The sequence below is a fragment of the Palaemon carinicauda genome, unplaced genomic scaffold (genome assembly GCF_036898095.1).
Source record: "Palaemon carinicauda isolate YSFRI2023 unplaced genomic scaffold, ASM3689809v2 scaffold952, whole genome shotgun sequence".
NCBI lineage: Eukaryota > Metazoa > Arthropoda > Malacostraca > Decapoda > Palaemonidae > Palaemon > Palaemon carinicauda.
The window spans coordinates 1-17,052 of record NW_027172261.1 but is presented as its reverse complement, the minus strand read 5'-3'; the positions used below and the strand labels follow the sequence as shown (position 1 = coordinate 17,052).

Below are 17,052 nucleotides of genomic sequence, written 5' to 3'. Positions count from 1 at the left end.
GGGCTCCAACAGAGAAAGTAGCCTGGTAAGGAAAGAAAATAGGGTAATATCAAAATCTGCACAGAGTAATTAATGAAAACATTATTCTAAATCATCAATAGAATAGATCATTAAGTTGTAAAATGTGAAACGACTTGTGATGACCTGTTCACCTGAAAAGAATTTAGAAAGGTTGAAGTTCACATATTCATCTGCCCGATGTAGAAGATCCTTTCTCAATGTGGTCACATTTGGAATAATCTGAACAGAATAGTGTGTAGTATTGGCTTTTTAAGGTGACCATACGTCTCCCATACAGTCTCCCATGTCCAATCTGCCCCCACAAAAAGGAATACCTTAAGGGGCACGTATTAATGTCCCCCGTTATGGAATTTAAACACCCTGTGTCCCGCCCCCAATGTATATGGAAATTGTATTTAATTGATAATTGTTCAAATATAGCAGAAAATAAAACTACAGGGGTCATTTATAAACACACACAACCTTAAATCAAAATAATAAAAATTCCCTATAATTGTGAACAGGTAGTTATTCGGTATATATATATATATATATATATATATATATATATATATATATATATATATATATATATATATATATATATATATATATATATATGTGTGTGTATATATATATATATATATATATATATATATATATATATAAATATATATACATATATATACATATATATTGTTACGACCATTCGCCTCTTAATACCCTTTCCAGCATTTCACTGATGCAAGTACGAAGCGGAGCTCCAAACGGCCATAGACAATAAATAACAAGACATTTAATGATGCCTTAACTTAGATTACTTAAATAACAGAGCTCTTATCCAAATTTAAATAGCATTAAATTTGAGTATGACATGCGAGTAAATATATAATATGGAATAAGGAAAACACTACGAAATTTAGTTACTTTACTTAAAATTAATTAAAGATACATATAAAGATATGGATTACGATGATAACAAGAATAATGACACCAAAGCAATAACGAATGTAATTAACGAAACTCCAGGAACGTTAACATTGTACAGCAGTACTACAAATGAGCAACACAAGCAGGTAACAAATAATCGATTATCAATACACTGTAGATAAAACGGGAAAATACCTTCAATATTAAACAAAACAAAAGGCAGAAATACATAAATACACAGCAAGTATCAACAGAACCTTAAATGAAATATAGTAATACTTACAATTTAACATGTACAAATAATGTAACACTTTTGTATATAATCCAGAGTTATTAACTCTGTGACAAATCCAAGAAATCTCAATCCCTGGTGGCGCTCCAATGGCCGAAGTAAACCATCCAAGGACTGAGGAATACAAACACCCAAACAACACGCAAGGACAACACAGACAGACACGGGAAAAATATGAACTACAAAACATTTACAATGTACCCTACAAAAATACAGTATTTACATAAATTCAATACTCCTAACATCCCCCTCCTTAAGTCGAAAACTCTATGTTAAAGATTTTCGACCAACCTGTAGAGTTAGTTATTACAGCGTGATAAAATATCTGCTCGAAGGTTATCCTGTCCACGGATGTGCTGGATCTTTAGATCAAACTGCTGCAAAGATAACCACCACTTCATGAGCCTTTTGTTTTTGGTTCTCATCCGGCCTACAAACTTTAGTGGCTCATGATCTGTGAAGACTAATATGGGAGCAGGACTGCCAGAAAGATAAACTTCGAAGTGCTCCAATGCAGTCAAAAGAGCAAGTGCTTCCTTTTCGATTGTGGAGTAATTTCGCTGATGATTCTTTAGTTTCTTTGACATGTAAGCAACAGGATGCTGCATGTCACCTGGCCCTTTTTGCAAGAGTACAGCGCCTATTCCACGGTCACTAGCGTCGACCTCGACGGCAAAGGGAGAGCCAAAATCAGGAGCCTTCAGGACAGGGCTACTGGTTAGGAAATCTTTGGCTCGTCGAAAGGCTTCCTCACAAACTGGTGTCCAAAAGAACTTCCTCTTGCTGCTGGTTAAGTCAGTTAATGGGGCTACTACTTCAGAGAAGTTTTTACAAAACCTCCTATAGTAGCCTACCATCCCAAGGAATTTTCTTACTTCACGTCTGGATCTTGGGCAGCTTAGCTTGGTGATGGCGTCTACTTTGGCTGCTACTGGGGATACCTCACCGCTGCCAATCACATATCCAAGGTATTGCAGCTTTGCATGGCCGAAATCACTCTTGATTAAGTTAATTGTCAAACAAGCCGGTCTCAACCTGCCAAGTAAATCCTTCAGCATAGAAAGATGTTCCAGCCAAGTATCTGAAAATACAACAATGTCGTCAAGATACACTCTAATACCAGGCATATTGCTGATTACTTGATCCATTAATCTTTGAAAAACTGCAGGAGCATTCTTAAGTCCAAATGGAAGGACTGTATATTGATATAGTCCATCTGGAGTACTAAATGCTGTCAGGGGTTTCGTGTTATCAGCTAATGGAACTTGATAATAACCCCGTAATAAATCAATCTTTGTAACATATACAGCATTGCTTACCTGATCTATGAGGTCATCCACCCTTGGTAATGGATAAGAATCCGAAACAGTTACCTCATTTAGTCTTCTAAAGTCAGTGCAGAGTCTATAGGAGCCATCTGGTTTTTCAACTAAAACACATGGCGATGCCCAAGGACTAATACTTGGCTCCGCAAAACCATGTTGCAGCAAAAAGTCAGTTTCCTTCTTTAGTATGGCTCTCTTTTGAGGAGAAACTCTATATGGGGTACTCTTCTGAGGTTCTGTACCTGGTTTAAGCTCTAGCTGATAATCTACCAATGATGTCTGGGTAGGCACATCTCCACAGATCTCTGGAAAAAGTTCCAATAACTTTTTCAAGTCACTAGCCTGTTGAGATGAGAGATGATTAAGTTTACAGTCAATGTTATTTAATGCAAGTGTATTATTTAGAGGTATGCATTTACTTCGATCTGGAAAATCTATTTCACTAAGCTTCACATTATCTTCCACAGTTGACTTGCAAATCAAGCTGACATTGTCACATTGGGTCTCAAACTTTTTTAGTAGGTTTATATGCACCATCTTCTCGCTTTTTCTCTTTCCCGGAGTAGAGATGACATAATTATCCTTGTTTCTGCTCATCACTGTATAAGGACCTTCATATCTATTTTCAAATGTTTTCCTTATGGGTACTAGCATTAAAACAGATTCACCTGGCCTAAAACTTCGTGTCTTAGCCTTATTATCAAAATTTAATTTCATCTTATCTTGAGCTATGCTTAAATTGTCATGTGCAAATTTACGAGAGCTCTCTAGCTTACCTTGTAAGTTCTTAGCATAATCTCCTAATGTTACCTCTTTCGTCTGATCTGACCACATGTCATAGAGTATCTCCAAAGGACCTCTCACTTTCCTTCCATATAACAACTCGGCTGGAGAATATCCAAGACTTTCTTGTCGAGTGTTGCGGATGGCATACAACACTAATGGTAATCCTTCATCCCAGTCTGTCTGATGTTCCCGACAGTACTTTGTAAGGGCATCCTTCAACGTCTGATGGAACCGTTCCAGGGCTCCTTGACTCTCTGGATGGTATACCGAGGACAAAGTATGTTTAATGTTCATAGCTGCCATAACCTGTCTAAATAAATCAGAGGTAAAGTTACTTCCTCTATCAGTCTGGATAATCTTGGGGATACCATACCGAGTGAAAAATTTGATTAAAACTGGGATCAGTGTCTTAGAACTTATGTTCCTAAGTGGATAGGCATCAGGATAACGAATGGAACTGCACATCATTGTAATCATATATTGATTCTGCTTCTTACTTTTGGGTAAAGGACCCACACAATCTAATATGACTTTGTCAAAAGGCTCAGGTAAAACAGGGATAGGTTGTAAAGGGGCAGGTTTTATAATCTGATTCGGCTTACCAACCAGCTGACATACTGCACAAGACTTACAGTACTCTGTGACACTTTTCCTTATACCAGGCCAGTAAAAGAGTTGAAGAACTGCACTCAAAGTCTTCCTTATTCCTAAGTGTGAAGAAGATACATTATGTGCCATGTGTAATACTTTTTGCCTTAGGCTCGCTGGAATGACAATCTGATTCTTGATTTCCCAAGTTGAACTTGCCGGAGTATGCAAAGATCTGAACTTCCTCATCAGTAGTCCATTCCTCAGGTAATAACATACTGGCTCCGTATTGATCTGGTCTTCTGCAACAACTTCACTGTAAATAGACTGCAAAGACAAATCTTCCTGTTGAGCTTTTATAATGTCAGAACATTTCATATCAAAAAGATTATCAGAGTAATCAAAAACATTACTTGAATTAATTTCATTTTCAACTGAGTTTACAGTATTTACCAATACTACGTTACCAGTCTTCAAACCAAACTTAGTTTCTAGCACACTTCCTTTCTCTTTTACATTACCTCCAAAACTATCAGTTTGGAATAAACTATCAATATTGATATCTACGTCAACTGTACCAACATCATCTTTTCCTAAAGTACCTGACGTAGTACTTACATTGACGTCCTTGGTCACATCTGTTCCACGCTCTCGTGGGACTTCTACCACAGCCAGACTTCTGCTACGCTGTACAACACAAGAAGGATACAATACTGGATCTTCCACGGGGCTTACCTCTAATGGAGTGTCAACAACTATGGGACTAGGTACAACCTTCCCTCCTGCCAAGTCGTTCCCCATAAGAAAATCAACACCTCGAATGGGCAATTCATCCACCACCCCAACTGTGACATAACGAGTTAATAAACCACAATGCAGATATAACCTACACAAGGGAACTGTTACCAGTCCACCCAAACTTCTAACAACCAGTCTATCGGATGTAAAAGTCTTTTCCAATCCAGGAACCTTTCCTTTTACAATTAGACTATTAGAAGAACAAGTGTCCCGTACTATACTAACAGGCACACTTCTACCTAGGTCATCTGACATTGACACCACCCCATCAAACTTGAAAGGAGCAAACTCATTATCTAACCTATCACAATGAGAAACAGGAATTTCCTGCTGGACCTCCCTAATTGCCATATTTGATCCCGAAGATTCGCTCTTCCCCTCCTTATAATTACTAGGACATCTTGCCTTCATGTGACCAAGCTGGTTACACTTGTAACACCTAACCTCAGACAGACTTTTACTGTATGAGCCAGAGGATTTCTTCTCCTCTGATACATTACCTGGAGATTTCTTGGATTGTCTTTGACTATGTTGATGTGGTCTAATTAAACTGTAATTCTCAGCTAACACAGCTGCTCTTTGTAAAGTTGTTACCTCACGCTCAAATAAGTATCTCTGAACATCAATAGGAACACCTCTAATGAACTGTTCAAGTAAAATGAGCTCCCTATATTCATCTAAGGTAGTGACACTTGCTGCTGTATACCATTTATCATGTAATTTAACAAGATTATGTGAATATTCAATATATGAATGCGAATCAAACTTCTTACATCTTCGAAACTTGAGACGATAATACTCAGCCGTAAGCTCATAAGCTTTCAGGATACTATCTTTAGTAAAGTCGTAATCATTACTCTCACTAGATGTTAACGACAAGAAAACTGTTCTAGCTTTACCCTTTAATGACGGCTGCAAGATTACGGGCCATAAACGCTTAGGCCACTTCAAATTAAGCGCAAGTCTTTCAAAAAGCATAAAGAACTCATCTGGATCCGCTTCATCAAACAACTGAATCATTTTGGAAGCCTTAACAACATCAATTACCTGCTCACTTTCATCGCCTTGGCTCACGTTATCTTTAATCGTTCTCTTTTTCTCCAACAGCTCTAATTGATATCTGTGCTCTCTTTCCTCTCGTTCTATCCTATCCTTCCTCTCTAACTCATCACGCTCTCTCTCTCTTTCCTCTCTCTCTCTCCTCTCTTTCCTCTCCAACTCCTCACGCTCTCTCCTCTCATGTCTATCTCTCTCCTCTTTTTCACGAGCATACTGCAATTCTAACTGTTTGAGAGCTAACTGGGATCCCTCTTCATCTAATAAATCATAAGCTTCCTCTGGCAAAGTCTCCCCCTCAACCAAAGCATTTATAACAAAATTCTTAATCTGAGATTTCCTCCACACCTTTGTAACAGAAATGTCATAATTCACTGCTATAGCCAACCAGTCATCCTTTCTCATACGATGATTACGCAAATAATGCACACTTGGTTTACTGGAAAAATCACTAATGCTGAAAGGATCCATATTCAAAACTATACAAACGAGAAAAATTTTAACTTCAAGACGTAAATAAAAGAAAAATTAACGAAAGCATTCACTAACAAATAAGAATAACACTTAATACGCAATCTGATTATTCTTAAAGAGCACAGCACCGTATTTTTAACATTAACACTTCACGGCAAAATACTAATAAACATATGGAAGGCAAAATGATAAACATACGGAAATATAAGTTTAAAACAACTTTAGCTTTTAACGGTCACTTTGATTTACTCCGCAAAACAGATCCCGGACGGGCCCCCAAATTGTTACGACCATTCGCCTCTTAATACCCTTTCCAGCATTTCACTGATGCAAGTACGAAGCGGAGCTCCAAACGGCCATAGACAATAAATAACAAGACATTTAATGATGCCTTAACTTAGATTACTTAAATAACAGAGCTCTTATCCAAATTTAAATAGCATTAAATTTGAGTATGACATGCGAGTAAATATATAATATGGAATAAGGAAAACACTACGAAATTTAGTTACTTTACTTAAAATTAATTAAAGATACATATAAAGATATGGATTACGATGATAACAAGAATAATGACACCAAAGCAATAACGAATGTAATTAACGAAACTCCAGGAACGTTAACATTGTACAGCAGTACTACAAATGAGCAACACAAGCAGGTAACAAATAATCGATTATCAATACACTGTAGATAAAACGGGAAAATACCTTCAATATTAAACAAAACAAAAGGCAGAAATACATAAATACACAGCAAGTATCAACAGAACCTTAAATGAAATATAGTAATACTTACAATTTAACATGTACAAATAATGTAACACTTTTGTATATAATCCAGAGTTATTAACTCTGTGACAAATCCAAGAAATCTCAATCCCTGGTGGCGCTCCAATGGCCGAAGTAAACCATCCAAGGACTGAGGAATACAAACACCCAAACAACACGCAAGGACAACACAGACAGACACGGGAAAAATATGAACTACAAAACATTTACAATGTACCCTACAAAAATACAGTATTTACATAAATTCAATACTCCTAACAATATATATACATATATATATAAATTATATATATACATATATATATAAATTATATATACATATATATACATATATATATATACATTATATATACATATATATATATATACATATACACATATATATATATACATTATATATACATATATATATATATATATATATATATATATATATATATATATATATATATATATATATATATATATATATATATACATATATATATATATACATATATATATATATATATATATACATATATATATATATATATATATATATATATATATATATATATATATATATATATATATATATATATATACATATATATGCATATATATATACATATACATATATATACATATATATACATGTACATATATATATACATATATATACATATACATATATATACACATATATACATATATATATATATATATATATATATATATATATATATATATATATATATATATATATATATATATACATAAATATATATATATATATATATATATATATATATATATATATATATATATATACATATATATATACATATATATATACATATATATACATATACATAAATATATATATATATATATATATATATATATATATATATATATATATATATATATATATATATATATATTTATGTATATGTAACACCCGCCCAGCTCACAACTGAGTGATCGATCTATTTTGAAGTAGCGTTTTTAATTCTTCCATTCTACCTTGTTTCTAGTAGCCTATTGTTCTCCTGTCTGGTCTTCAGCTGCTGAATCTCATTTTAATTTGTTGAACAGAAACTTATGGTCTATTAAGTTCTTATTCCTGATCTAGATATTAATCTCTGGCACCGTCGTTCAATTAGTTCATTATGCATGTTGCATAAGATTTTTCATAATTCTGACCATCCTTTACATTCAGATCTTCCTGGACAGTTCCATCCTGTTCGTAATTCTAGGCAGACAGTTAATTCTTATAGTCAGGCCTTCTCCATCCTGAGGCTCAATACTAAACAGTACTCTAGAAGTTTTATTCCAGCTGTGACTAAGTTGTGGAATGAATCAGTAGAACTTAAAAAGTTCAAACTTGCAGCAAATATTTTTATGTTGAACAGGCTGACATAAGTCTTTTTTATAGTTTATATATATGAAGTATGTTTTAATGTTGATGTTTTTGATATTTATTTTAATGGTTCTTTACTATTTATATCGTTTATTTATTTCCTTATTTCCTTTCCTCACTGGGCTCTTTTTCCTTATTGGAGCCCTTGGGCTTATAGCATCTTGCTTTTCCAAGTAGGATTGTAGCTTAGCTCTTTATATTGATGATGATGATAATGATAATGATTTTAGAGTGGACAGCTCGTGAACCCTGATTGCGAACAGACAGATGTCTAATGTGCTCGTGATAGAAGAGCTAAATTTCCCTTGTTTTAAATGTGAGAATTAGATAAGGGTTTATATTTGGTCTTTAAGTTGAACGCTGCTTAATTTATTGAATTCGTAAACAAAATTGGTGTATTTATTATAATTTAATGAAGAGAAGTATTATAATGAGATAAATATATTAAATTTAGATGTTGACGTCATGAACATGAGTAAGAAGTGGAAAGGTCAAGTCTGATTTTGTTATACACATTATTCCTATAAAAGTTAAACTTGGTCTGTAAGGGATTTTCCAAGAAGCTCAAACAATAATACAGGATTTTCCTTATTATTATTATTATTATTATTATTATTATTATTATTATTATTATTATTATTATTATTATTATTATTACAAGCTAAACTACAACCCTAGTTGGAAAAGCATGATGCTATAAGCCCAAGGCTCTAACAGGGGAAATAGCCCAGTGAGGAAAGAAGAGAATTAAATAAGAATTGATTAACAATTAAAATAAAATATTGAATAACAGTAACAACTAAAATGAATATCTCTTATATAAACTATAAAAAATTCAATGAAATAAGATGAAGAGAAATAAGATAGAATAGTATGTCCGAGTGTACCCACAAACAAGGGTTTTTGCAATATTATTATTTTAACATGTAAATCGTTTTACCTCAGGAGTCGTGATTGAATCCCCCATAATTAGTGTTTAAATTTCCCAGGATTCATTATTGAATCCCAGCAGGATTCTGGATTAAATCCCAATAGGATTCGTGGTTAAATCATTAAGAATTCATGGTTAAATCTCGTAGTATTTGTGGTTAAATCTCCTTGTATTTGTGGTCAAATCCCCACAAATTTGTGGTTAAGTCCCCAGTTTGTTTAAATTCCCAGAATCTTGGTTAAATCTCATGGGTATTCGTGATTAATTCTCAATGTGGTTAAATCTCCAGACTTTATAATTAAATCACCATAGGATTCTTGGTTAAATCACTCTAGGATTTAGGGTTAAATTCTCAGAATTCATGGTTAAATATCCTAGGATTTGGGGTTAAATCTACTGGGATTTGGGGTTGAATTCCCAGAAGTTGAGGTTAAATCACCCCGAATTCCCATAGGTATCCATGGTTAAATTCTCAGAATGTTAAATCCCCCAGAATTTATGGTTAAAACACAATAGGATTTGTGGTTAAATCCCCTGAATTTGTGGTTAAATCCTCCGAGGATTTGTGGTTAAAATCCCCTGAATACGTGGTTAAATCCCCTTCCCCTAGTTTTCGTGGTTAAATTTCGAGATGATTTGTCAAAGGAAACATTAAGCTTAATGACTTAACTAATTTTACAAGATCATTTGTCAAAGGAAACTTATTAAACTTAAGGTCAACAATGTTCTCGAATTCGTTCAAAATCTGTTGGTTAAAATCGAGTTCAAAGGTTAGCGACTAAAAGGCGGACTTGACTTGAGTAATGACGAGTAACTACATCCAATTGAAAATAGCAAAATTTACTTTAAAAATCCGGGTTTTCTGTAGAATTAAATTTGATGAAACCTCAGATTTAGGTTCATTTAAATGTCTTGATTTTTAAAATCGCCAGATGGAAATGTGCGGAAGAATGACACCTTATTTTTTGTCCATTTAATTCATTACCTCCGCCAACGAAGTTGGAAGGGGGTTATGTTTTACCCCCTGTTTGTTAACGTAGGATTATAATAAGGAATAGTGGTTCATTCCCCCTAGAAAAATCCACACTATCGAAGCACTTAGAGAACAAGAAAGTCTTCAGTTTCCTTTCTGATGTCTAGTGGGAGATTATTGTATAGTCTCGCAGCCGCATATTTGAAACCTCTAGAGCCTACACACACACACACACTCAAACACACACACACACACACACACACACTCAAACACACACACACACACACACACTCAAACACACACACACACACACACACACACACACACACACACACGAGTTGCTGGCTGCACAATATGTAGCAATTTTCCTAGATATTTTGGATGGCCAGTTCTGATAACTAGACGGGCTAATGTACATATTTTAAAGTCAATTGCTTTAAAGGCAGCCAGTATAAATCAATTAGTGTATGAGTAATGTAATTCTCTCTCTCTCTCTCTCTCTCTCTCTCTCTCTCTCTCTCTCTCTCTCTCTCTCTCTCTCAATGCGAAATATTTTTCGTGTTATGACTTCGATAGACAGTAAGGCAGACAACGAACATTTTACTAATGGAGAAATCTATGATAATTAACATTTAATAAAAATGATGAAATTAATATATTTTAAAAAATCTCAAAAATTTAACCGAGATATTCGTCTGACATTTAAACTCCAAATAAATTTACATTTTTAATGGTTGATAAAGATGCTGAAAAAGTCTCCCGTGGCATTAAAGGAGTTGTACCTTTTTGCACCAAACTGCCAAGAGTGGTTGCAAGTTTTGATGTGCATTCTGAATTTTATTGCTCCCAGACCCCCCAGTGTTGTTATGGGTTTTGACCAAAATCGTTTATACAAGTACTTACAAGAGAGTCTCTCTCTCTCTCTCTCTCTCTCTCTCTCTCTCTCTCTCTCTCTCTCTCTCTCTCTCTACGCCTTTAAATGTGACTTGATTTACATAAAATTAATTTAGATTAATTTATAGTCAGAATAGAGATGGAGAGTAGGTTGTGTATTTAAAACACGAGAGAGAGAGAGAGAGAGAGAGAGAGAGAGAGAGAGAGAGAGAGAGAGAGAGAGAGAGAGAGAGAGAGAGAGAGAGAGAGCAGCTTTATAGTCATACCATCATGGAGGAAAGGGGCTAGTTAAAATCATTGTTACTTTGTGAATCCATTTTCCTGAACATACACATCTATAGGCTATTTATTCATAACATTTCGTTATTATACTTATAATCTAAGCATTAAGAAAATTCGTTTTTGGTCCTTTTAACTTCTTGATTTGTTCTTTCAGACATTGCTCGACATAACCAGCCTAAATAGGGGAAGGACTATGAAGGGGGCTGGGCGCTGTCTGATCGGTCCTGGAGCCACCTACAGCAGGCGTTAGGAGACGGATCAAAATATAGACAGTAAGTAATTTGAAAACTAAAGTTTTAATATAATCAATCATTTGTATATATAAAGTATTTTTGCTGGTAAATTAATTTATAAACTATCAAAATACTTCCCCTGTCTTGGGTTAGAGTTCTCTTGCTTGAACGTGTACTAGGGCACACTATTCTATCTTATTTCTCTTCCTATTGTTTGGTTCAAGTTTATATATTTTATAAAGGAGATATTTATTTTAATGTTTCTCTTCTTGAAGAATTTATTTTTTCCTTGTTTCCTTTCCTCACTGGGTTTATTTTAGGGAAATAATGGACTCAAAGCTCTCAGAATTTGACATACTGATCAGGGTTTAATTTTAGGGAAATAATTGACTCAAAGCTCTTAGAATTTGACATACAGATCAGGGTTTATTTTAGGGAAATAATTGACTCAAATCTTTCAGAATTTACTTTATTGATCAGGGTTTATTTTAGGGAAATAATTGACTCAAAGCTCTCAGAATTTGACATACTGATCAGGGTTAATTTTTGGGAAATAATTGACTCCAAGCTCTCAGAATTTGACATACTGATCAGGGTTTATTTTAGGGAAATAATTGACCCCAAGCTCTCAGAATTTGACATACTGATCAGGGTTTATTTTAGGGAAATAATTGACTCCAAACTCTCAGAATTTACCTTACAGATCAGGGTTTAATTTAAGGAAATAATTGACTCAAAGCTCTCAGAATTTGCCTTACAGATCAGGGTTTAATTTAAGGAAATAATTGACTTAAAGCTCTCAGAATTTGACATACTGATCATGGTTTATTTTAGGGAAATAATTGAATCGTAATTCTCAGAATTTACCTAACTGATCATGGTATATTGTCTGAGAGTTAGCGTTGAAATCTTTGCTTAGTTTTATTTCGTATACAAAATATATAAGTAAATAATTATAGCCACTGAAGACTTGATTGGTTAATACCAAAGTCCAAATGAGTGACGTGGACGGACTTGAGTCCGTCGATATCACCTATTTGGACTTGGGTGTAAAACTCCTATATCAAAGTCTTTCATTTCTCATTTCGTATCTATGGTCTTTACGTGTCAGTGAATTTAACGGAGAAAGAAGGGATATTTTGTCTAGTCTCTAGTAAAATTTCATCAGTCAGGAATTCTTTCATGTAAAACATGTTACACGTGAAATATACGACAATACTAAATCAGATTTTATTATTCACAGGAATGAGCCAAGATAGCAGAGTGTGAGCCAGTCCTGTGAGCCCACAAGAGGAGTGCGCTAGTCCTGTGAGCCCACAAGAGGAGAGCGCCAGTTCTGTGAGCCCACAAGAGGAGAGCGCCAGTCCTGTGAGCCATCAAGAGGAGTGCGCTAGTCCTGTGAGCCCACAAGAGGAGAGTGCCAGTTCTGTGAGCCCACAAGAGGAGAGCGCCAGTCCTGTGAGCCATCAAGAGGAGAGCGCCAGTTCTGTGAGCCCACAAGAGGAGAGCGCCAGTTCTGTGAGCCCACAAGAGGAGAGCGCCAGTCCTGTGAGCCATCAAGAGGAGTGCGCTAGTCCTGTGAGCCCACAAGAGGAGAGCGCCAGTTCTGTGAGCCCACAAGAGGAGAGCGCCAGTTCTCTGAGCCCACAAGAGGAGCCAGTTCTGTGAGCCCACAAGAGGAGAGCGCCAGTTGTGTGAGCCCACAAGAGGAGAGCGCCAGTTCTGTGAGCCCACAAGAGGAGAGCGCCAGTTCTGTGAGCCCACAAGAGGAGAGCGCCAGTTCTCTGAGCCCACAAGAGGAGCCAGTTCTGTGAGCCCACAAGAGGAGAGCGCCAGTTGTGTGAGCCCACAAGAGGAGAGCGCCAGTTCTGTGAGCCCACAAGAGGAGAGCGCCAGTTCTGTGAGCCCACAAGAGGAGAGCGCCAGTTCTGTGAGCCCACAAGAGGAGAGCGCCAGTTCTGTGAGCCCACAAGAGGAGAGCGCCAGTCCTGTGAGCCCACAAGAGGAGAGCGCCAGTCCTGTGAGCCCACAAGAGGAGAGCGCCAGTTCTGTGAGCCCACAAGAGGAGAGCGCCAGTTCTGTGAGCCCACAAGAGGAGAGCGCCAGTCCTGTGAGCCATCAAGAGGAGTGCGCTAGTCCTGTGAGCCCACAAGAGGAGAGCGCCAGTTCTGTGAGCCCACAAGAGGAGAGCGCCAGTTCTCTGAGCCCACAAGAGGAGCCAGTTCTGTGAGCCCACAAGAGGAGAGCGCCAGTTGTGTGAGCCCACAAGAGGAGAGCGCCAGTTCTGTGAGCCCACAAGAGGAGAGCGCCAGTTCTGTGAGCCCACAAGAGGAGAGCGCCAGTTCTGTGAGCCCACAAGAGGAGAGCGCCAGTTCTGTGAGCCCACAAGAGGAGAGCGCCAGTCCTGTGAGCCCACAAGAGGAGAGCGCCAGTCCTGTGAGCCATCAAGAGGAGTGCGCTAGTCCTGTGAGCCCACAAGAGGAGAGCGCCAGTTCTGTGAGCCCACAAGAGGAGAGCGCCAGTTCTGTGAGCCCACAAGAGGAGAGCGCCAGTTCTGTGAGCCCACAAGAGGAGAGCGCCAGTCCTGTGAGCCCACAAGAGGAGAGCGCCAGTCCTGTGAGCCATCAAGAGGAGAGCGCCAGTCCTGTGAGCCATCAAGAGGAGTGCGCTAGTCCTGTGAGCCCACAAGAGGAGAGCGCCAGTTCTGTGAGCCCACAAGAGGAGAGCGCCAGTTCTGTGAGCCCACAAGAGGAGAGCGCCAGTTCTGTGAGCCCACAAGAGGAGAGCGCCAGTTCTGTGAGCCCACAAGAGGAGAGCGCCAGTCCTGTGAGCCCACAAGAGGAGAGCGCCAGTCCTGTGAGCCGACAAGAGGAGAACGCCAGTCCTGTGAGCCGACAAGAGGAGAACGCCAGTCCTGTGAGCCCACAAGAGGAGAACGCCAGTCCTGTGAGCCCACAAGAGGAGAACGCCAGTCCTGTGAGCCCACAAGAGGAGAGTGGCAGTCCTGTGAGCCCACAAGAGGAGAGTGGCAGTCCTGTGAGCCCACAAGAGGAGAGCCCCAGTCCTGTGAGCCCCAGTCCTGTGAGCCCACAAGAGGAGAGAGTGGCAGTCCTGTGAGCCCACAAGAGGAGAGAGTGGCAGTCCTGTGAGCCATCAAGAGGAGAGAGTGGCAGTCCTGTGAGCCATCAAGAGGAGAGAGTGGCAGTCCTGTGAGCCATCAAGAGGAGAGAGTGGCAGTCCTGTGAGCCATCAAGAGGAGAGAGTGGCAGTCCTGTGAGCCATCAAGAGGAGCGCCGCACCCCCCCCCCCCCCATATAAAAAAGAAGTCAGCCGGTAATCCAGGGCTTATATAACGCAGTTTCTGGACACTCTTCGTAAACGTTTTGAATATATAAAGAAAATGAATTTTAATTTTTTTTTTTTTTTTGGCTGCTGCTTGGGCAGTTTTCTGGCAGTGAAGTTTTCCATTATTCATATAAATTTGGCTGTCAACTTTGTGTAATTTAATGTTCAAGTCGAGCTAAAGTCTTAAAAAGCAAGTCATAATTTTTTGGCCCGTCAACTTTGTATTTCCGTGTTTTAAGTGTTGCCTTGAATAATTTATTTGCCTTTATTCATTTTTGCCTTTAAACATTGGAATACAGAGTTGACAGGAAAAAATTAATATTCATTTTTGCCTTTATTGTATTCCAATGTTTATTCATTTTTGCCTTATATTTAATTTTTCTTGTCAACTCTGTATTCCAATGTTCAAGTTTGCCAGTCAACTTTGTATTTCAAGTTTGCCAGTCAACTTTGTATTCCCATGTTCAAGTCCTTGTTCAATATGAAAAATAAAAGAAAAATGACAACCATTTTCATTTCAAAACCACAAAATACAAAAAAATGGGTGTATTCAAAGAATAGAAGTATTGAATTAAAGGTTTATTTTATTTGAAGGTTTCTCACAGATACAGCATAGAAAATGGTGTTTAAGAGTTCAATGAGTTGTCAATTTTGCCTCTTGAGTTGCCTTTAGCTATTTTGTAAATGAATTTTTAAAGATAGGTTTGCAGACCTTTATATTTATTACCAGGGAAAAATGAGCGACCAGGGTCCCCCCCTTGGTGGTGGTCTAGGGCTGGTTCCAGTACCGGCCGGAGGAGGGGGCAATGCCGTGTTACCCTTCCCGGTATGCTGCTGGAAGCACCAAGATTCCAACCATTTCTGGAAAGTTATACATATACTTGAGACATAGAAAATGGGGAATCTGCAATATGCCGATTCGACTGGAAACTTATACGTATGCGAAGAAATGGGGGATCATAGAAAATGGGGAATTCGCCAAAGGAAGCTGGAAAAGTTATCAAAGCATATATATATAAGAAACTTACAAAGTGGGAATCATATATGCAAATTAGCCAAATGGAATGGAAAAGTTATACATGCATTTACTTGAAGCATATAAAATGAGGTTCAAAATTATTAGCCAAATGAAACTGATAAATTACTTATTGCTAGACAAACCCTGATATGGACACGAAATTTTAAATCAATTGAATTATATAAGATATAATTGTTTGGCAAAGTAAAAAATTCATTGGACAGTATAGGAATAAAATATGCAAATATGACAAAATTCAAAAATAAAAAATTATTGAGATTAAATCTATACTTATTAGAGAGTAAAGAAAGATAATTGTTTATGCTTTAAATAACGAGACAACCAGCCTAATTTACACATGAATGTGATGAATAGAATATATAGAAAAAATCCATGATTCGCGTGAAAAAAGTTTATGGTGTGACTGAACGGGTAATGTGCAAAATATGTTTCTGGAAATAGTAATAATTTTAGTGCATTTGGAATGGAATATAAATTGCCAATTAAAAATTCTATATCATTGTCAACTATAAGTCTATAATGGAAAAAGTAAGGTCTTTTATAGTATCACAAGTGAGATACAGTATATGAATTTATGTGGTTTAGTGTACAATACAGACTGGGGAAATACTGATATTTAGTAATCGTATTTTCAAATAAATAAAGTTGGGGTCCCTATATCCTAAAAACAATGTAAGGAAAGCAGTCTTTATCATTAACTACTAGAACCCTACTCTGAGAAAACACAGAGGAAGAGAACCCTTCTATTATTATTACTTGCTAAGCTACAACCCTAGCAGAATGTTATAAGCCCAAGGGCTCCAGCACAGAAAATAGCCTAGTGATGAAAGGAAACAAGAAAAAATAAAATATCTTAAGAACAGTAACACTAAAGCAAATAACATTAAAACAAATATCTCGTAAAAACTAT

General features: G+C 37.0%; 1 protein-coding gene across 1 annotated transcript; it reads right to left on the bottom strand.

Moving 5' to 3' along the window:
* Positions 1-704: 704 nt before the first annotated feature.
* Positions 705-7,289, bottom strand: LOC137637737 (uncharacterized). Its single transcript, XM_068369879.1, has one exon. It carries the CDS (start codon positions 6,244-6,246, stop codon positions 1,522-1,524), a length of 4,725 nt encoding a protein of 1,574 aa, XP_068225980.1. The 5' UTR covers positions 6,247-7,289; the 3' UTR covers positions 705-1,521.
* Positions 7,290-17,052: the final 9,763 nt, after the last annotated feature.